Here is a 22,698-nt window from a genome sequence, read left to right as displayed (position 1 = left end):
GTTGTAGAGCTTTGTCTTGGTGTTCCATAGCATCTTGAATCATCTCAATCGGAGCTCGGATAAGAGAGTTATGACTAGATTATGAAGTGATGTCAAAGCTGTCCAGAATCGCCCAATTAGCTACGTTTTGCACTTTATGCCTCCATTTGCATCCTAAATCAAAATATAAAATAATGAGTACATTTAGGCACCAAATAAGTATAAAATACTAAACATTAAGGGAGAAAAATATGACATTTTGCATTCTCATCAGGTTCCAATTTTAAAGTCTCATAAGCAATGAACGAATTGAGGGTGGTCCAAGGAGGAACTCCTCCTCGGATATGATGAGTGCAGTTCAAATCTGTGTTCCAACGATCAAGTTGACCTTGCAAGAAGATCCAGCGATAAGGACGTGCATCGTACATGTAAAAGGATGATGGGAATTCAGAAATATCTAAGGAAAAGCTACTACCACCGCATTAAATGCACTGCAGCTACTTTTCTGGCCGCATTTATGTAAAGAAGACTCATGAACTGTGCTCCCTTGGCTACCGCAACTCACAAAGAGCTAGAAGAGGTGTCTGATGGGACGGGCACTCGAGTAGTGGCTTGGATGATTGACAAATGGTAGGCCAAGATCGCCAGGAAGGAGATATATAATGTAAGAGACCCCAAAAGGAATGGGGATCAGAGGAAGGGAGAACGGAGACGATAGCCATCATAGTTGCACTTGTAATCAATTCTATCAATCTATACCAAGACTTGTCTCCTCGGACAGTGAACTTATTCAGTCCTATATGCCCTATTCTCGCTTGATCGTCTTTTGAATCCATATTAGCTGTTGTTAAATTCACTAGGGCCTAGTTCTTTGACTCACTCTCTATAAATTCATTGTACTGGACTCACTGGGCCAAGATCCTATACCTCTTGGGCTTGGGCTGCAAATCATGTCCTTACAAACATAATTTTATGAATTTCACGACTTTCATATGACAAAATATTTTGACAACGCCTCTAAAATGCTTAAATATGCAAAAGGTACCCTAACAAATTAGAGAGGAAAAGTTCATATATTGGCCTTGAATGGACGATATAGCTTCCCTGGATACAATCAAATCTATCAAGAGAACTTTAAAAAATAACTATTACATTGTACAAACTTCTGAGCAGATTCCTCCCTAAGATTCAACTCTCTGTTAACATTTTCCCCTAATCCAAGAATACAGCCAAGTTCACCCATCCTAAGACAATTATGTGGCCCTAGACCTGCAGGAGACAAGCCCATTGAAGGTTCTAAAATAACAGTTGCAACATAACACTAGTAGTTTTAATCATATATTAACAATATTGGGGGGAGAGAGAGAGAGAGAGAGAGAGAGAGAGAGAGATGTTTGTTCAATTAATAATTGTTATTTATTGGGAGAGAGAGAGAGGAAAAAAAAAGTAGCCTGAATAACCACAAGCCTATCATTACACATCTAACTGTTTCAAACTCACAACTTATTGACAGAGAAATTGCATGGTATAAATAATGTAACATTTGGCATCCAAACTATTGAAACAAATCTTTGAATTACTATAATATCTCTCTCTCCCTTATAAATGTCATCATTTTTTTAGGAATATTTTTAAAAATAAAAAATAACGGTGAAACCTCATGTTCACAATAAGGTTTTATTTTTGTTTTTTAAAGTAAGATCACGAACCTGGACTTATGGCAAACACCTAGTCATCTTTGAGTGAGTGGAGGTAAATGTCCCTATCTCTGCTCTTTCTTTCTAATATTTACCTTTTTAAGTCCAAATACATGACCTACCAGTGCGCTACGTCACTCTTGAGTTTCGGGATTCGATTGGGAGCTCTCTGGGAACACTGTTGCAAATGTCTGATTCTAAAGGTAAAGGCAACTCAGGGAACTTCCTCCGAGTTAGGGTTAAGATTGACATCACCAAACCCCTTAGTAGAGTCTGTAAAGTACGGTCGATGGGCAAGGTAATTGGTTGGGCTACGTTAAGATACGAACGCCTACCAAACTTTTGTTATTGGTGTGGGAGAGTGTCGCACGACAACAAAGATTGTGAACTCTGGTTAAAGAGCAAGGGATCTTTGAAAAAAGAAGATCAACAATACGACGAATGGATTTGAGCAGATGGAGATCAGAACTTCCGAAAAACATCAATGGTGGTTGCAGGTTACAAACCATACTTCATGGGGGGGAAACCGTAGGCAAAGGACAATGATTAGCATTAGCTCAACGTGGAAAAATCTTGTACGATGATTGTGAGTCCCATGGAAAGCACAAATAGCCTGCAACCGACGGCGATGGAAAAGACAACCCCTATCCCTCAGTCCCTAGAGAAGGAAAGTCCAAAAACTAACACAAGAATCCCAAATGTTGCGAATACATTACTGATAACTGATTTGGCCATGATTAATGGCAGTAATAATGCAGAAGGAACGATCATGAGCCCCATTAAAGGCGAGATGAATGACAACCTTTTTATCAGTGAACCACATAAGCCAAGCCACTCATCTCTTTAACCCACCACAAAACACAACCCATTAAAACAAGCCCACCCCAACAACACTCATGAATTCGGCCCAATAAACTCACTAGCCAACAAGACCCCAACCCTATCCACTACCAAGCCCAATACTCCCATCAAAGCCCATAAAATCACTTGGACTAGACTGATATATAACACAAAACCCCAGGCACGAGGAAACCATGATAGACCTTGAACCTCGCATGGACCCCATCCAACCCAAGGACCTCAAGCCATCCAAAAGGCAAACCTTAACCAAGTATGAAGATGCACCCCAATCTTTTAAGGCAGAGGCTGCTACGCAGCCCCGCCAGGAGACATGAACTGCATAAGTTGGAATTGTTGTGGTTTGGGGAAATCACGTGCAGTTTTGGTACTCACCGAGATGGTGAAAAAGTATTCCCCAAACTTGGTCTTCCTCATAGAAACGAGATCAAAGGAAAGCTATCTAAAAAATCTCTACCGTAAAATTAATATGGAAAATCTCTTCACAGTCCCTCGTCATAATACAAGCAGTGGACTTACCCTTTATTGGAAGAAAGAGATGAACATCCAAGTTCTTGTCTCCTCCGCCATTTCCATAGATGTTGTAGTTAACCCAAGAGTGGATGACGCTTGGCGGTTTACCAGTTTCTATGGAAATCTAGTAACAGCCAACTGGGAACACTCTTGGGCACTACTAAAACATCATCTTCGACTTCAAATGGATCTACCTTGGTGTTGTGTAGAGGATTTCAATGAAATTGTAAAGGTGGAAGAAAAAATGGGAGGTGTAAACAGACATGAACGCCAGATGGTTGATTTTAGAGCCGCATTGGATTTTTGTGGATTCCGGGATTTAGGCTTTGTAGGTTCACCATTTACATGGTGCAATAACCAATTTGACAGGGTAGTTAATGAGATAAGATTGGATCGAGGTGTAGCCACTCCATCATGGTCCGCGATGTTTCCGTCAATCCGTGTGCACCACATATCTGGATCCTTGTCTAACCATTGTCCATTGTGGTTATGTTCAGATGATGAATCTGTTCAGTATTACAAACAAGGGCGACCTTTCTGCTTTGAAGCCATGTGGATGAAAGATGAACGATGCGAAAGGGGTAGTAAAAAATGCTTGGGAGAGACAACCCACGGTAAACACTATAGAGGTAGTGGTCAACAAGATAGATAATTGCAGCACAAACTTGAAAACATGGAATAGACTCTCCTTTGGTAACATTAGACGTGTTCCACAATAAACGAATAAAAAGATGCTTCTTGCTCAAGCGGAAGCCTTATCCATGGCTAGGCATAATCATGATCAGGTTCGAATCTTAAAAAGCGAAATCTATGACCTCATGATCAAGGAAAACTACATGTGGCAACAAAGATCATGAGTAGACTGGCTCAAAGCAGAGGATTTAAATACAAACTACTTCCATAGCAGAGCAAATCAACAAAATCGACATAATTTCATATCCACGTTGACTCTTGATGACGAAACCATTCTGACAGAGGAGAATCAAATTGGTGACGCGATGGTTGACTCTTTCCAAAAGCTCTTCACTTCGGCAGCATCTTCCTCCTTTGAATCCATTCTTTAAGGGATTGAGTGTAAGGTTACTGAAGAAATGAAGGTAGAACTGACTAGAGCATGCATGGCAAAGGAAATGGAACAAGCCATCAAGCAAATGAAATCCATGACTGCACCAGGCCTTGACGGTATGCCACCCTTGTTCTATAAATCTTTTTGGACTACTGTAGGACAGGATGTCACTATTGCCTACCTATCTGTATCAAACTCGAGCTCCCTTCCATCCAAAATAAACCACACATTCATCACCCTCATTCCAAAAACGAAGTCCCCGACTAGTGTAAAAGATTTTTGCCCTATTAGCTTTTGCAATGTTTTATACAAAATCAACTCAAAAAAAAATCACAAACCGCTTGAAAAAATGCCTCCCATAGTTAGTATATGAATCCCAAAGTGCCTTTATGTCTGATCACCTCATTTCTGATAACATTCTTATAACTTTTGAAACTTTGCACCACCTCAAAAATAAAAGAAATGGCAAGTCTGGGTACATGGCTCTGAAGCTCGACATAAGCAAAGCATATGATCGTGTGGAATGGGTCTTCTTAGAAAAATTGATAGCTAAATTGGGTTTTGATCAAAATTTGATAAACCTTGTTAGCACTTGTATTCGGTCTATATCTTTCTCAGTTATGATCAATGGTGCTCCTCATGGTATTTTCCACCCTTAAAGGGGTTTCCGTCAAGGTGACCCTTTATCGCCTTACCTCTTTATTTTATGTGCAAAAGGGCTACACTCTCTCATGCAATAGGCAGAAGAATGTGGCTCTATAAAAAGGGTCTTATTATGCCGAGATGGCCTGAAAATTTCACACTTCTTCTTCACCGACAACAGCTTTCTGTTCTACCAAGCAAATGTTCATAATTGCACTGCAATATTGGAGCTACTGGACACATACGAACAAGCCTCAAGTCAATATAGAAACCGAGAGAAAATTCAACTCTTCTTCAACTCCAATACCGAGCCTCAGACTTAGTCCACAATCAAAGGAATGTTAGGTGTTTCAGCCACTTCTCACTTTGAGAAATACCTAGGCCTCTCCTTATTCATTGGTCGAGCAAAGAGACAAAGCTTCAGCTACATACGTGAGAGAGTATGGCATTAAATCCAAGGCTGGAAAGAAAAACTCCTATCTCAAACAGGTCGTGAAGTATTGATAAAAGCCGTCTTATAAGCCATGCCCATTTACACTATGAATTACTTTAAAATTCCCAAGAACTTATGTAAGGATATCGAAGCTCTTTTTCTAAAATTTTGGTGGGGATGTAATGGGGAAAACAGGAAAATACACTAGATGGCGTGGAACAAGCTATGCAAGCCAAAGGTCGAAGGAGGACTAGGATTCCGAGACATTAAAAACTTTAACCTCGCACTGTTAGGGAAGCAAGTCTGTAGGCTCATTCATAACACAAACTCCCTTCTGTACAAGGTTTTCAAAGCTCAGTATTTTCCCAGGTGCACAATCATGGATGATAAGGTAAACTCGAATGGGTCGTATGCGTGGCAAAGCATCCTAAAGGCAAGACATGTGATTTCAATGGATGCAACTTGGAGAATAGGCAACGGGGAAAGCGTCTACATTCGTGGTGACAAATGGTCCCAGACCCACGCTTAAATAGAGTCATATCACCACAAAAAAAAATTTCCAGGGAACACTTGAGTCTGTGCATTGCTGGAAGAAGATGGATCATGTTGGTTAACGGATAGGGTTACCGAGGAATTTCTACCCCATGAAGCTCAAATTATTCTAAGCATACCCTTGAGCAGCTGTCGAATCAAGGACACTCTAATTTGGTCAGGAACGAAGAATGGGGTTTACTCAACCAAAAGTGCATATCTGATGCTTCAAAAATTAGAGTGAATAGCAAAATCGGTTCTGTCACATCTCTCGGGTCAGGATGTGATATGGAAGCACATCTGGGAACTCACTATACCAAGCAAACTAAAGCACTTTCTTTGGCGAGCTTGCAATGAATCACTGCCAACAAAAAAGAACCTCTTTCGGAGACAGGTAACAAGAAATGCAGCATGCATCGGGTGCAGAAAAGAGATGGAGATACAATGCACGCACTATGGGGATGTTAGGTAGTCAAAGAAACATGGTGGGAGGTAATATAGTGCTAAAATCAACTATCCGAACGCTTCCAATCTTTTCGTGACCTTCTGACAGGAATCTTCAATATTGGAGCCCCACTCCTAGCAGAAAGATTCACCTACGTTACATGGAGTCTCTGGAACAAACGTAATGCAACTCGAGTGGACTTTCATTATTTACCCTACTCCATGATTTACTCGAATGCAGTGGATGCCTAAACGAATATCAGTCATGTCTGGACCACCATGCAAACATGGTCCCACACCCACCCTTGGTCAAATGGCATGCTCCACCAAAGGATCTATACAAAGCTAACTTTGATGGAGCACTCTTCCATGGCATCCACTCAGCTGGGTTAGGCGTGGTTATCAGGGATCACTTAGGCTAGATAATTGCCTCTTTGTCTAAATGGACTACACTACCTTCGACAGTGGAGGCTGTGGAAGCACTAGCGTGCCGTCGCGCAATCACCTTTGCACAAGAGATAGGTCTCTGAGATGTTATTTTTGAAGGTGATTTTGAAACAGTCATCAGTCACCTCAACTCCAAAAGCCCATGCCTGGCTTCTTTCGATCACATCATCAATGACTCTCGCTCCATAGCCACGTCCTTTAGATACTACTCGTTCATTCACACGAAACGAATGGGTAACAATGTAGCTGATAAACTAACCAAACTGGCAAAGTGTTGTAATTCCCCTCAAATTTGGTTAGAGGACATCCACCGTGATGTTGCCAATTTTGTAATGATGGACAGAAGTCACAATTGAATCAATAAAATAACAGTATTCTTTCTCAAAAAAAAAAAATATATATATATATATATATATGTATGCACACAAGAAGTTTTAGAAGCATGAATCTGATTATAATAATTGTATATAATATATATTATATTAAACCCATTGTCTAAATTCATCCATGAGATATTAGAGAAAAATTAAAACTAAAAACATGTTAGGAAAGAAAAAAAAAGGGGGAACTCCTGATTCTGATTTACAGAGCTCCATAAAATCTACCATAAAAAGAGCTTAGGTGGAAATGGGGGAAAATGATCTAGAATCACTGGTGGAAATTTTTTTCTTTTTTTTTTTCTTTTTTTTTTATAGGTAAGAAAGTAATATTATTAATAGAAAAGAATAAAAGATAATTATTGGTAGAAATTTCATTTTAAATTGTAAAAGAAGAGGCTAAATTTTACACTAGGGCCTGGATCCATCTGTTAGAAGGTGCAAAGTGTGGACATTAATTTAACTTTCCCTATTGAGAAGAAGGCAATCTAAGTAAACCTGATCAAATTTACCAGGTTGCTGAAAGAACTAAGCAAACCTTACTTAGCTGATCAAATTTAGTTAAAATGGATTTTTTTTTGGGGGGGGGGGGGGGGGGGGGGGTGGTGAGTTAGTGAGTTACACATGCACCTAATGGGTTTTGAACCCACAACTACACCCTCCACCTAATAGTACTTGTAAGGGGAGGTGCCAATTAAGCTAGAGCCCATTAGCTTAGTTCAATTGAATTAGTGCCTGTTATGGTTCTTTCAAACCCAAAGATCATTGATTTCCTACCCCACATGAAAATGTTATGCCTCACACCAACAAGTTACCTAACCATCATCAGGGAAAGGTGACACTTTTTAACAATTCCAGTACATAAAGTATATTTACTTCTTAGGCTGTGTTTGGTTCATGTAAAATATTTTTCAGAAAATAAATATTTTCCGGAAATGCTATTTTCGGAAAAGGAAAATGCATTCAAATGTTTGGTTGTATTTCAAAAAATACTTTGGAAAATATTTTCTAGTGTTTGGTTATGTTCCTGAAAATGCTCTAGAAAACCCATTTTTATCATGTTTCTCACATTTTCTTAGGATCCAAACATATTTTATTACAGAAAATCAAAATATATAAACAATCAAAGAAACAAAAATCAAAACAAAAAAATCAGAAAAGCAACGAAGCATGAGAGAGGGACTTAAGTGACAAAGAGAGAGAGATCAGCAACGACCAGTGGGTGTTTGAGAAATGGGTATGCGAAATGGGTTCATCAGAGTGGTGGGTTTGACAAATGGGTTCGTCGGAGTGAGTTTGAGGAATGGATTTTCTGGGTTTATGGGTTTCGAGTTGAGTTTGAACAAGAAAAAATGAAGGGGACAATGGTTTGAGCTCGACAGCGCGTTTGGGCTTGAGGCGGTGGTCTAAGCTCAATCTCCTTAGCGCAAGCTCGACGACACGTTTGGGCTTGGGGTGGTGGTCTGAGCTCGATCTCCTCAGCGCAAGCTCGATAATGCGTCTGGGCTTGGGGTGGTGGTCTGAGCTCGACGGCACGAGCTCGATCTTACTCTCTCTAGTCTCTCTTCGTGCTCTTTCTCTCTCTCTCTCTCTTAGGTGTTCGAGTTCGAAAATGGTTTGAAGTGAAAATAGAAACGTAAAACCATTTCCGGGTCAAAGTCTTTATTTTTACGGTCAAATGAAATGCATTTCTGGAAATTCTATTTTCCATGTGCAACCAAACACGTGGTTTTACAGAAAATAATTTCCTGAAAGGGTTTGAAGCCAAAACAAACGGACCCTTAATTACACAACGGTTTCTCAATCAACAACCAAATGAAGTTTCATCTAAAATTTTGGTTATTTCTTTCTATTTGATATTAAAATGTCATACTTGATGATCTACCCGAGGCCACAACTAACCCAATAATGGGGTGCAAACAGTTTCATCTGATCTGTCAATTGGCAGCAGGTAAGAAATTTCCCCATCCGAAAGATTCAGGTGAGTGGGGGTTTGACTTCCACCTTGAACCCAATCGACCAGTAAGCACCCCTATCCAATGTAGTACATTCAAAAGCAGAATCTAACTAAAATGAATTACTGTTTTGGTTCTTAAAGCATAAATTTTAGTGCTCTTAATGCACAGCCCTTAACAGTACATGCCATTGGAACCACTCATTTATTAGCACAAGAACCTACCAAAAAAATATACAAAAGGAACATGAATTACCAAGTACTAAACGAGTTATTAGCCATTGGAACAGTTATGGCAGGTTTGGTGAAAAAATCGATCCAAACCTGCGATAGCTCAAACAAATGAATTAGCAAGGAACATGAATTGAGGCAAATGAAAAGAACTTTCATTCTCTCACAGAGGAAATGTTCATGGTACGTATTAAAGGAAACACTATTATATGTGTTAAATGGATATGTTCTCATTACAATAAAACTGGTAACAAGTTCAAGGAGTTCGCTGAGAAACAAACTAGGAACACCTACATGCAAGCCACAAGCACAAACTATCAAATAAGTGTAATGAAACATTCTTACAATAACCAAGGACACTAATGTTTTTCTGAAGCCATTCCATTGATCATCTCCAGATCCATCTTGCAGTTCTCTCTCAAATCTTTTAGCGTAACATAGCTGGATTGCTGCCCAGAAAAACAGGCTAATTTAACACAATTGAGATTAGGGAAAAAAATTAAATTAAATTTCATGACATGGATAAAGGGTGATCTTGAGAATTAGCCTGATCATAAGGAGCCATTGATGCTAGCAATGAAGCATTAATTAAAATAGTTAACCAGAGAGTGCAGTCAGATGATAGGTGGCTATCACCAATGCCCTATGGCCAGCAAGTTGATTCAGGACTTCTTAAAACAACCTGAATTCTCTAGATCTTATCCAAAATGGCAAGTGGATTTTGAAAAATATGACTCCCACTTGACACAAAACACACCTAAGTGGCTAAGTCATAGGAAACAAAAGTTGCACTCACAAGCTGGTTGCTTTCATTGACAAAGATATTCTCCATGTGAAGAAATAGTGATTTCCACTGACCCGTGAGGTCAGGATCTAATTTTGTTACTTTGTTGCAGTTCCCTTGGCCATGAATGTCAACCTCCTTTCCCCTGCAACTATTTTGAACCAAAATGCTTGCTTCTTTCTGACTCTTCTTCAATACTAAATTAAAAAATGAAGCAATACCAATGAAGGAAAACAACATCACAATGAGAAAGAAAATTCCAGAACAGTAAACTATCATATACCACCCACAAACTTACCAGCTATTCGACCCTTGATGTCCTGGTAATGGAGGTCTGACCACATATGAGCAGCTGATTACCAAATTGTAAAACAAACATCCACATGTTAGAACAATATGTAGCATACAAAATGTTAAATTCCATAATCACATGCAATCAAGCCCATGACAAAACATATTTACATGTTATGAATCTTATGATTACCTTTCAAGCAAAATGAACAAGAGCAACCTTTGAGAACATCGGTACCAGCATTTAGATTAGCACAACCATCACCCTTAGCGCTTGTGCATCTTTCCAATTCATGGAACTTAGAACCATGTGACTTGGGCAATCTTGACCACTCAACAGACCCATAATTGCTTGAGGCCAATCTACCACCTTGTTGATCCTTCTCATTATCCTTGAAAACACGTGTGACCAATCCTTCACATACTGCATTACTTCCAGTAACACTGGAACTGAGTCTCACTTCCTCATCTTGACAGTTCCCTCCGACCCCACAACAATTTTTCTTGGACAGTCCAGAGCTAGCAGGCGCCGAAATACTAGACACACAACTATCTCTCAATACATCACCAGTCTCCACAGAAACACTATGTCGTATCCTGCTGCCTTGAAAGAAATCTGATGTCTCCTTACTCTTATCCAGTAAGTTCACAACAGTAGATGCAATATTCTCTAGTGAAGTACCAACCTCACTACAAGTGGGGGACAAATCCTTCTCCTTTTCACTACCATCTACTCCAAACTTGGCCTCACATTCCTCTTGGACTAAATTCTCTACTCCTAAGCACCCTTGCTTTGCAAACTTTGGATCCCCATATCCACAACCCACATTTTTACCATACCCATCTCCATAATTAAGCCCTACATCACCTGAAACCGAAGAAAACGCCCTTTTCCTATTGGTCACATCGGCTAAAGCCGGACGGGTTTTGCCAAACCCACCTGTGAAATTATCTCCACTCATCATGAAATTCACTTGCCGGCAACAGATCTTAAGCTCTATACATCAAAAAATCAACAAGATAAAGACAACCCACCTCCCCAATTGCCAAAAAATCAATGAATCCCAAAACCCTTTGGGCCAAAATTCAAGAATCCTCTATTTACTACACAAACAAAAGCAGGAACAGAAACACAGCGTCATGGTTCAATTTCACATCTAACTCTAGCAATGATATTAAACTTCACACACACACACACACACACACACACACACACACACATACAGAGATATTGAGTAGCACAACATGAAAAAGCAAATACTGGGTGTGAGAGAGATAGTGCTTACTGACCTTGAGTTGAACTTGGAAGGAGATCTGGAGATGTATGAGAATTGGAGGGGAAATGAAATCAGAGCGTCCGTTCGTTTTGAGTCAAATAAAGAAATTGTACTAAAATTTGGTTGAGGCGGGGAACCACTTTGGTACTATGGTCCTCACTTCCGCGTTCCCAAGTTTGAAGTTTGAACTTTGTGAATGTCTTTTTTGGGAGGGAGAGCGGGGATTTGTAAATTTCATTCCTTTAAAATTTTAAATATATATATATATATTGAAAATACTAAATTAAATCCAATTAAATACTAAATTAAATTTTAATTGAGATCTAATTTTGTTTAATGTATTATTTTAAATTTTTTTTAATTTTGCTAAAATATTTAATATTTATCAAAATTTACAAAAATGAGGAGTCTAATTTTTCTTTTTAATAAATGCAATGGATTTGACATATTTATTGTTGTTTAAATTTTGTTAAGTGGATATTACAATTCTTACCATTTTAAAGCTTAAACATTCAAAATGTTTTATAGTTTTAACTTTTAAATGTGTTTCTATGTTAATTAGAATAGAGGTAACTGTATCTTGAGACTCTCTATCCCTCTTGAACTTTCTCTTTTTCTATTGTAATATATAATTGGATACTCAATAAAAGTGATATCTCTTGTTGGAAAATTTAAATACAGGTTGTTACCAATAAATTAAATTAAACTTTTTGATTAATTAACCAAATATGCTTAAAAATTCAATTCATGGCTAATCATTCACACGTCCATGTTGCAAATTAAAAACAAAGTTGTATATGAAATAATACAAGTGGTATGATTATGAAAGAAAACCCTAAACAAGAAAAACACTCAGGGGATTTACCATTAACCTTTGAGGAAATAGATTCACAACGTAAAATTAAAGTGTTTACAATAGACTTAAACCTAAGTCTACTCCTATCCAATCTCATGTAATACTTATTAACATGAGTAAATGCATGCAACTTCAAGACCATGCAATCTTCTACCATGGACCTTTTTTTTATTATAAACTCTTCTACCATGGTCTTTGTTCAACATGAACACTCTGCTCGCAACTTCAAAAACGGTCTTGAATATTCTATACAAAAGCTTTGACTATGTTTTTGTTGCAAAATCACCAAATCTTGAATATATACAACTATACAAGATACTAAATTTATCCATGATTTGCCAACCTAAAATTATGAACTCAACATCCCTAATAACCCTTAAAAAAATGCTGCTACGTATGCAAATTACAACTTAACAAAGTTCTGAAAAATGTTTAACCGTAACATTGCTTAAATAAACCAAAATTTTTTTTTTTTTCGTATGGGAGCGTGAGAAGTGAGAAGAAAAGCTTTCAGAGTAGAGCAAACGCTGGAGTCATCAACCACTGCAATATCCACTAGACCTCCATCCACCTCAAAATTGTCCCAGTGATATTAACAAAAACAACATCAGCCACCGTGCATGTTGCCCTACCTCCATACTCAGCCATCATTGACCACCACACCAGGACCCTCTACCAAATTATTACCATGAAACAAACCCATTAATTCCAACCATTGTGCATGGTAGCCGAATGACTCTTGGCCTCCTAAAACCCCTCATGATCGTCACCTTGGGAGAGAAGTGGTTCAAGGTTAACTAGTGAGACAGAGATTTGCAGCAAATGAGAGAAAAAGTAGTCCATGGAGGTTGGGGTTTCTATTTAATTTGGTTCCTCCTCTTCTGCTATGTTGGTTTCTGTTCCAGTGTTTTGGTTACTTTTAGTGTCCTAAAAAACTTTGAATAGTTTTTAATGAGTTTTGGACTGCGAGTGGTAGGGCTTATACTTTTATTGTCTAGTCAGAGGGTGTAACTGTGTAAGTACTATCCACGGGTCGGTCCGGGTCGGTTTTGGCCTCAACCCGAACTCAACTTGCTCAAGTTGGGTGGAACAAAAACAGACCTGCAACCGACCGCTGACCACCACGGGTCAAGTCGGCCGGGCTTAGGGGAGCGAACGGTAGGGTCGGTCAAGTCTGATGATGAGTGACAACGAGCGGAGGAGAAGATCTCTCTTCTTTAATTTGAGTTGAAGGTCGACCGGATCTAACGGATTATCGCCGGATTTGAGTAGATCGGAGCCCAATCTAACCAAGAATAGCTTGATTTGTGTAGATCTAAGTCAGATTTAACCCAATATTGTTGAATTTGAGCAAATCTGAGCGAAGGAGGAAAGTAGATCTTGGCCGGATTTGAGTGAATCTGAGCAAATAACACCGGATTTGAGCAAAAGAAGACCAAGGATGGCTAGATCGGAGCTAAGGAACACCAGAACGTCACTGGATCTCGAAGGATCTCACCGGATTTGGTCCAAAATTTGTAATATTTTGCTAGAGAGGATGATTGTTTCGGTTTAGGTCGAGTGTCATGGGTTTTGAAAGGAAAAAATGACAACCGACCTGCGTGGGGTTGGGTTAGAGAGTTCGAACCTGCGTTTGACCGTTGGAGACGTCGAATCAGGTGGCGGCAGGTCAAGCTCAGGCAAGTGGCCAGGTGGGTTAGACAGCCCTATGTGTAAGTATGGAAATTTTATACAACATTCTTATTGAATTTAATCTATTTTTATTGAATTTAATCTTTTCTTAGCGTGTGCAAATAACTTATAAAATACCACCGCGCATCCTTGGCGCAATGGTCACTCCACAAATGTAAGTGCTTGTGGGGTATGGGAGTAAGGGTTGGAGTTCAAGTTTCTTAAAGAGAATTTCGCACACATATATACTAGATTAGACTAGAATAGAATTTCTATCTTATGTAATAAATAAATAAATAAACAAATAAAAACCTTATAAAATTAATGTATTTCTAAAAATACAAACTTCCCATATGCATGTACTAATCTTAAAACGTAATATCTCTTTCTATATGCATGTAACAATCAATTTTATTCTAATTTTTTACAACAAAATATATGAATAGTAATAGTTATTATATTACAACATCTTTTATTGCCAAAAATCAAGATTAGCATTCTCATCATAATCTTCATTCATTGTACCAACATGTTCATACTGTTTAAGTTGTTTTTTTGACAATATAAGCGCCCCCCTATGTGACTTGGGCAATCTTGACCACTCAACAGACCCATAATTGCTTGAGGCCAATCTACCACCTTGTTGATCCTTCTCATTATCCTTGAAAACACGTGTGACCAATCCTTCACATACTGCATTACTTCCAGTAACACTGGAACTGAGTCTCACTTCCTCATCTTGACAGTTCCCTCCGACCCCACAACAATTTTTCTTGGACAGTCCAGAGCTAGCAGGCGCCGAAATACTAGACACACAACTATCTCTCAATACATCACCAGTCTCCACAGAAACACTATGTCGTATCCTGCTGCCTTGAAAGAAATCTGGTGTCTCCTTACTCTTATCCAGTAAGTTCACAACAGTAGATGCAATATTCTCTAGTGAAGTACCAACCTCACTACAAGTGGGGGACAAATCCTTCTCCTTTTCACTACCATCTACTCCAAACTTGGCCTCACATTCCTCTTGGACTAAATTCTCTACTCCTAAGCACCCTTGCTTTGCAAACTTTGGATCCCCATATCCACAACCCACATTTTTACCATACCCATCTCCATAATTAAGCCCTACATCACCTGAAACCGAAGAAAACGCCCTTTTCCTATTGGTCATATCGGCTAAAGCCGGACGGGTTTTGCCAAACCCATCTGTGAAATTATCTCCACTCATCATGAAATTCACTTTCCGGCAACAGATCTTAAGCTCTATACATCAAAAAATCAACAAGATAAAGACAACCCACCTCTCCAATTGCCAAAAAATCAATGAATCCCAAAACCCTTTGGGCCAAAATTGAAGAATCCTCTATTTACTACACAAACAAAAGCAGGAACAGAAACACAGCGTCATGGTTCAATTTCATATCTAACTCTAGCAATGATATTAAACTTCACACACACACACACACACAGATATTGAGTAGCACAACATGAAAAAGCAAATACTGGGTGTGAGAGATAGTGCTTACTGACCTTGAGTTGAACTTGGAAGGAGATCTGGAGATGTATGAGATTTGGAGGGGAAATGAAATCAGAGCGTCCGTTCGTTTTGAGTCAAATAAAGAAATTGTACTAAAATTTGGTTGAGGCGGGGAACCACTTTGGTACTATGGTCCTCACTTCCGCGTTCCTAAGTTTGAAGTTTGAACTTTGTGAATGTCTTTTTTGGGAGGGAGAGCGGGGATTTGTAAATTTCATTCCTTTAAATATATTATTGAAAATACTAAATTAAATCCAATTAAATACTAAATTAAATTTTAATTGAGATCTAATTTTGTTTAATGTATTATTTTAAATTTTTTTTAATTTTGCTAAAATATTTAATATTTATCAAAATTTACAAAAATGAGGAGTCTAATTTTTCTTTTTAATAAATGCAATGGATTTGACATATTTATTGTTGTTTAAATTTTGTTAAGTGGATATTACAATTCTTACCATTTTAAAGCTTAAACATTCAAAATGTTTTATAGTTTTAACTTTTAAATGTGTTTCTATGTTAATTAGAATAGAGGTAACTGTATCTTGAGACTCTCTATCCCTCTTGAACTTTCTCTTTTTCTATTGTAATATATAATTGGATACTCAATAAAAGTGATATCTCTTGTTGGAAAATTTAAATACAGGTTGTTACCAATAAATTAAATTAAACTTTTTGATTAATTAACCAAATATGCTTAAAAATTCAATTCATGGCTAATCATTCACACGTCCATGTTGCAAATTAAAAACAAAGTTGTATATGAAATAATACAAGTGGTATGATTATGAAAGAAAACCCTAAACAAGAAAAACACTCAGGGGATTTACCATTAACCTTTGAGGAAATAGATTCACAACGTAAAATTAAAGTGTTTACAATAGACTTAAACCTAAGTCTACTCCTATCCAATCTCATGTAATACTTATTAACATGAGTAAATGCATGCAACTTCAAGACCATGCAATCTTCTACCATGGACCTTTTTTTTATTATAAACTCTTCTACCATGGTCTTTGTTCAACATGAACACTCTGCTCGCAACTTCAAAAACGGTCTTGAATATTCTATACAAAAGCTTTGACTATGTTTTTGTTGCAAAATCACCAAATCTTGAATATATACAACTATACAAGATACTAAATTTATCCATGATTTGCCAACCTAAAATTATGAACTCAACATCCCTAATAACCCTTAAAAAAATGCTGCTACGTATGCAAATTACAACTTAACAAAGTTCTGAAAAATGTTTAACCGTAACATTGCTTAAATAAACCAAAAAAAAAAAAAAAAAGCATTGGGAGCGTGAGAAGTGAGAAGAAAAGCTTTCAGAGTAGAGCAAACGCTGGAGTCATCAACCACTGCAATATCCACTAGACCTCCATCCACCTCAAAATTGTCCCAGTGATATTAACAAAAACAACATCAGCCACCGTGCATGTTGCCCTACCTCCATATATACTCAGCCATCATTGACCACCACACCAGGACCCTCTACCAAATTCTTACCATGAAACAAACCCATTAATTCCAACCATTGTGCATGGTAGCCGAATGACTTTTGGCCTCCTAAAACCCCTCATGATCGTCACCTTGGGAGAGAAGTGGTTCAAGGTTAACTAGTGAGACAGAGATTTGCAACAAATGAGAGAAAAAGTAGTCCATGGAGGTTGGGGTTTCTATTTAATTTGGTTCCTCCTCTTTTGCTATGTTGGTTTCTGTTCCAGTGTTTTGGTTGTTTTTAGTGTCCTAAAAAACTTTGAATAATTTTTAATGAGTTTTGGATTGCGAGTGGTAGGGCTTATACTTTTATTGTCTAGTCAGAGGGTGTAACTGTGTAAGTACTATCCACGGGTCGATCCGGGTCAGTTTTGGCCTCAACCCGAACTCAACTTGCTCAGGTTGGGTGGAACAAAAATAGACCCACAACTGACCGCTGACCACCACGGGTTAAGTCGACCAGGCTCAGGGGAGCGAACGGTAAGGTCGATCAAGTCTGATGATGAGTGATAACGAGCAGAGGAAAAGATCTCTCTTCTTCAATTTGAGTTGAAGGCCAACCGGATCTAACGGATTATCGCCGGATTTGAGTAGATCGGAGCCGAATCTAACCAAGAATAGCCGGATTTGTGTAGATCTAAGTTAGATTTAACCCAATACTGCCAAATTTGAGCAAATCTGAGCGAAGGAGGAAAGTAGATCTTGGCCGGATTTGAGTGAATCTAAGCAAATAACACCGGATTTGAGCGAAAGAAGACCAAGGATGGCTGGATCGGAGCTGAGGAACACTAGAATGTCATTGGATCTTGAAGGATCTCACCGGATTTGGTCCAAAATTTGTAATATTTCGCTAGAGAGGATGGTTGTTTCGGTTTGGGCCAGGTGTCATGGGTTTTGAAAGGAAAAACCGACAACCGACCTGTGTGGGGTTGGGTTAGAGAGTTCAAACCTGCGTTTGACCGTCGGAGACGTTGAATCAGGTGTCGACAGGTCGAGCTCGGGCAGGTGGCCGGGTGGGTTGGACAGCCCTATGTGTAAGTATGGAAATTTTATACAACATTCTTATTGAATTTAATCTATTTTTATTGAATTTAATCTTTTCTTAGCGTGTGCAAATAACTTATAAAATACCACCGCGCATCCTTGGCGCGATGGTCACTCCACAAATGTAAGTGCTTGTGGGGTATGGGAATAAGGGCTGGAGTTCAAGTTTCTTAAAGAGAACTTCACACACATATACACTAGATTAGACTAGAGTAGAATTTCTATCTTATATAATAAATAAACAAATAAAAACCTTATAAAATTAATGTATTTCTAAAAATACAAACTTCCCATATGCATGTACTAATCTTAAAACATAATATCTCTTTCTATATGCATGTAACAATCAATTTTATTCTAATTTTTTACAACAAAATATATGAATGGTAATAGTTATTACATTACAACATCTTTTATTGCCAAAAATCAAGATTACCATTCTCATCATAATCGTCATTCATTGTACCAACATGTTCATACTGTTTAAGTTGTTCAATTTTATTCTAATTTTTTACAACAAAATATATGAATGGTAATAGTTATTACATTACAACATCTTTTATTGCCAAAAATCAAGATTACCATTCTCATCATAATCGTCATTCATTGTACCAACATGTTCATACTGTTTAAGTTGTTCAATTTTATTCTAATTTTTTACAACAAAATATATGAATTAAATATTTAGTATTTAGTATTTTTTATTTATATTTATATTTTATTCTAAAATAGATACTAATTTTAATTTTATTTATTAATTTAGTTCTGAATTTTAATTTATTTATGGTCAAAATTTTTAAATTTATAGTTATGATTAAATAACTCACAGACTAGAGGCATGTAAAATGAATAATACATAATTAATCAAGACTTATGTTTGACAGAATTTCCTTAAAGCATATTTTGCCACTCACATACTCAATGGTGCTTAAAGACCCATGGACGTTTACCTCCCAAGATAACATGATCAACAATACAAAGAAGAATCATTGTAATTTCCGTACTCAGCATACTAAACTCTATTTATGTCTATTTAATTCTATGCAAATGTATGCGTGAAAAATATTTTCTCTTGAGAAGTTTCTTACTAGAAGTAGTTTTATGAGTGAGAGATAACAAAGAATATAGACATTGGTGAATAGACACTCTGTTCAAGATAAACTTTTTTTTTTTTTTTGAAAAACACTTCAAGATAAAATATTGTGCATAGGCTTACCAACTCAAAAAATAAAATATTATTGTTTGGAAAAGAGGGCACAACCTAGACATACTTATTAAGCTCAACCTAATGTCTAGCTCATGATCATATAAACTCATATATCATTTCTTTCTCTTCCTGCTTGAGACTCTAGGATTTTCATAACTTTAATAATATGTTTAAGTGGATACATTAGGATTTAATTTATTTTCACTATTTAAAATTTTTTTAACAATAACAAATAAGAAAATACTGCTCCACAAATTACAACTTACAAAGTTGTGAAAAACATCTAAAAAAAAGAACTTGTGAAAAATATTTATTCCTAACATAACATTGCTTAATAAAAAAGGCGCTTGGCGCGTGAGAATTGAGAACTGATAACAAAACTATTAGCTTATTTAGACTGAGGAGGAGCAAGAGGAGAGAAGAGTAAATAAGGGTCGTCAATGGGCCGGGTCGGGCTGGCCCGGCCCATTTTTACTTGGCCCAAGGGCACAATAGGCTGGGCATAATGGGCTATTAACTAGTTAACGGACCGGGTCGGGCTGGGTCAAACGAGAAAACCCCAGCCCATGACCCTGCCCATGGGCAATGCCCATTTTGTCTTTAACGGGCTAGGTTACTAAGTTAGGCCTAATGAGCTACCCATGAGATTGTGTTAACATATTATTTTATTATTTTTAGAAATAAATAATCAATTTTTAATAAGGGAATAATCAATCTAGTTTTTTAAAAAGGAAAGGATCAAAGAATTTAATACTTAATTACAATTTTTTTTTATCGTCAAATCTATTTAATTTTTTTTAAAATAAAGCTTCAAATAGTTTTTTTATTTTTATCTTTAATAATAAAAAATCAAATGGTTAATTCAAATTTGCTAGACTACTAGAAAAATATATATTTAGTAAACTAAGTTTAACACAATTACTTTAAGTATCTTAGTGGTTGGGAGAGTTTTCTTAAGAAATTTTATTACAATATCTCAAGATCAATCCTTCATACACTTCTTATATATTTTTATTAAAAATTCTAAGTTATTGGACTGGGCAACGGGTTGGGCCAACGGGCTGGGCTACTGGGCTAGCCCATCGGGTGCCCATGGGCATAAAAACTAGCCCACGGCCTAACCCACTGGGCTAGTGAGCTACCCATGGGCCTCAATAACAACGGGCTGGGCCGCCCATTAGCCCGATGGGCTACCGGGTTTTTGAGTCGGCCCGTGGGCCATGGGCTATTTGATGACCCTTAAGAGTAAACATAAATTAAGCTCTATATTACCCTACCTCTCTATTTAAATAAGCCATAATATTTAAAAAATAATTTAATAAGAGAGAAAAATTCAAAGACTGTTGGCTCAGCCATTTTGTGGTCAAAAGGTCCAAAATATATCCCTTTGACCATATTTGCTCAAATCTTGAAAGCCAATATCTCATCTATCCCCTAATCCATTAAAAAAAAAAAAAAAAAAAAAAATAAAAAAAAAAAAGCTTTCGTATAACACACGCCCCCACGGCGTTAAAAGGCGCGCCAAAAATGAAACCACAGCCAAACATATCCATCAATACCATCCCTCCACGTCAATCTCTGACACACGCCACGTCACCTTATCATCCATATAAATAAACTAAGGAAACCCAAATCCTCAAAAAACACAACCCAGAATACTCTTCCCCTCTGTCTCTGTCTCTGCCAATTTCCAATTTTCTCTCAAAAATGGAAACCCAATATCCAAATCCAAACCCAAACCCAAATCACACCGACGAAACCGAATCCGACGACCCCACAACTCGGCGAATACGACGGCTCTCCTTGCACCTCCTCAACCACCCAGATCATGATGATCATGATCATGATCAGCTTCGGACAGTAACGTGCGGGGCGACGACGACGAGGAAGAAGCTGGAAGTGGACACGGCGAGGTTGTCGGAGTGCATGAGAGGGAAGCACAGAGAGATTCAGGAAAAGGTGTTCGAGTACTTCAACGCGAGGCCCGAGCTTCAGACCCCATTGGAGATCTCGAAAGACGAGCACAGAGAGCTGTGCATGAGGCAGCTGATTGGGTTGGTGAGAGAAGCCAATATCAGACCCTTCAGGTACGTGTTGGAAGAGCCCTCTGAGTACTTCGCCATTTTGGAAGCTGTGGGAAGTGTCGACATGTCGCTTGGGATCAAGATGGGTGTGCAGTACAGGTATGGTGATGATCTTATCTTTATCTTAATTATTGCTCCAAAAGATTATTATTTTATTTTATTTTATTTTTTTCGATTTTGGGATTGGGAGCTAAGTTTTGGTTTAATTCTATTTTGTGGTTTCAAATTTTGAGGAGTTTTTGGTCACTCATCATGGGGATTTGTGCGCATGAAAAGTTCTAATTATAGCTGTGATTAAAAAATGTTGTGTATTAATACTATTAAAAATAAATAAAATGTAAAGTACCAAATTACTAAAAATAATTGTAAATAATAAATTTTTTTTTTTTCATAACTGTTCTATATGACAAATTGTGAATGATTAAGAATAAAATCTATTGTGGTTCCATGTAAAAACAACTAGCAATTTGCAACCTGTTGTGAAAAGAATTTGAAAAAAAAAAATTGTGCATTGTAGACTACCATTACTTGCTTACTTGGCAGAATTTAGTTTTTTTTTTTTTTGTTAATTCCAGATACTAAAATACAACCTGATCCAAATTTTAGGGACTAAATTGTGTAGTATTTTCAATTTTTTTCCCTGTTATTTGGGTTGGAAATAGGATGTGTTTTGGATATGGGTTTGGTTTTGTTTGATTTTTAAGGCTTGGTAATTGTGCTAGTGACTTTCAATATCTAGTAAAGGTGGAGCTAAGATGTTTTGATTTGAATGTTATTGTCTGAGTTGATACTGATACTGAATACAATATTGTGTTTATCTGTCTATTAAGATTATCTTTTTTCACTTTTAGATTGTGGTTGCTTTGGGGTTGATCATTTTTTAGATTGCTGTTGTACTAATTCCATCTCTCTCTAATATTTAGTCACATTATCTTCATAATCTGTACATTATATCCTGCATTGACTATTTATTTTTCTCTTGCAGTCTTTGGGGAGGTTCTGTGATCAATTTAGGAACTAAGAAACACAAGGATAAGTACTATGATGGTATTGACAATATGGACTATACAGGTTGTTTTGCTATGACTGAACTGCATCATGGTAAGCTAGTCTGCTCGTCTTTTATTTGTTTGTTCCTTGCTTTTGTGTGTTCTCTGCTACTACAATGAAAAATCTATCTCTGTTGTGTCTCTAACATCTTCCTGCTGTCGTGGTATGCTTGCCAGTCCCCCCCACAACCCCCCCCCCCCCCCCCTCCCCCCCCCCCCC

The 22,698-nt window shown here is 37.6% G+C and overlaps 2 protein-coding genes across 2 annotated transcripts; one reads left to right on the top strand and one right to left on the bottom strand.

Moving 5' to 3' along the window:
• Nucleotides 1–9,305: 9,305 nt before the first annotated feature.
• LOC112030717 (uncharacterized) lies at nucleotides 9,306–11,711 on the bottom strand. Its single transcript, XM_024063386.2, has 5 exons — nucleotides 11,538–11,711; nucleotides 10,441–11,351; nucleotides 10,255–10,308; nucleotides 9,969–10,153; nucleotides 9,306–9,621 (listed from the first exon to the last, which is right to left on the bottom strand). Exons 2-5 carry the CDS (start codon nucleotides 11,210–11,212, stop codon nucleotides 9,532–9,534), a joined length of 1,101 nt encoding a protein of 366 aa, XP_023919154.2. The 5' UTR covers nucleotides 11,213–11,351; nucleotides 11,538–11,711; the 3' UTR covers nucleotides 9,306–9,531.
• A 9,256-nt stretch (nucleotides 11,712–20,967) lies between these two features.
• Nucleotides 20,968–22,613, top strand: LOC112030698 (acyl-coenzyme A oxidase, peroxisomal). Its single transcript, XM_065777635.1, has 2 exons — nucleotides 20,968–21,528; nucleotides 22,415–22,613. The coding sequence occupies exons 1-2, from the start codon at nucleotides 21,053–21,055 to the stop codon at nucleotides 22,596–22,598; spliced, it is 660 nt and encodes a 219-aa protein (XP_065633707.1). The 5' UTR covers nucleotides 20,968–21,052; the 3' UTR covers nucleotides 22,599–22,613.
• The last annotated feature ends 85 nt before the right edge of the window (nucleotides 22,614–22,698 follow it).

Source organism: Quercus suber, unplaced genomic scaffold (assembly GCF_002906115.3).
Source record: "Quercus suber isolate HL8 unplaced genomic scaffold, Cork oak 2.0 scaffold_160, whole genome shotgun sequence".
Lineage (NCBI taxonomy): Eukaryota > Viridiplantae > Streptophyta > Magnoliopsida > Fagales > Fagaceae > Quercus > Quercus suber.
The sequence above is the reverse complement of the archived record's forward strand: the minus strand, read 5'-3'. Positions and strand labels throughout refer to the sequence as shown.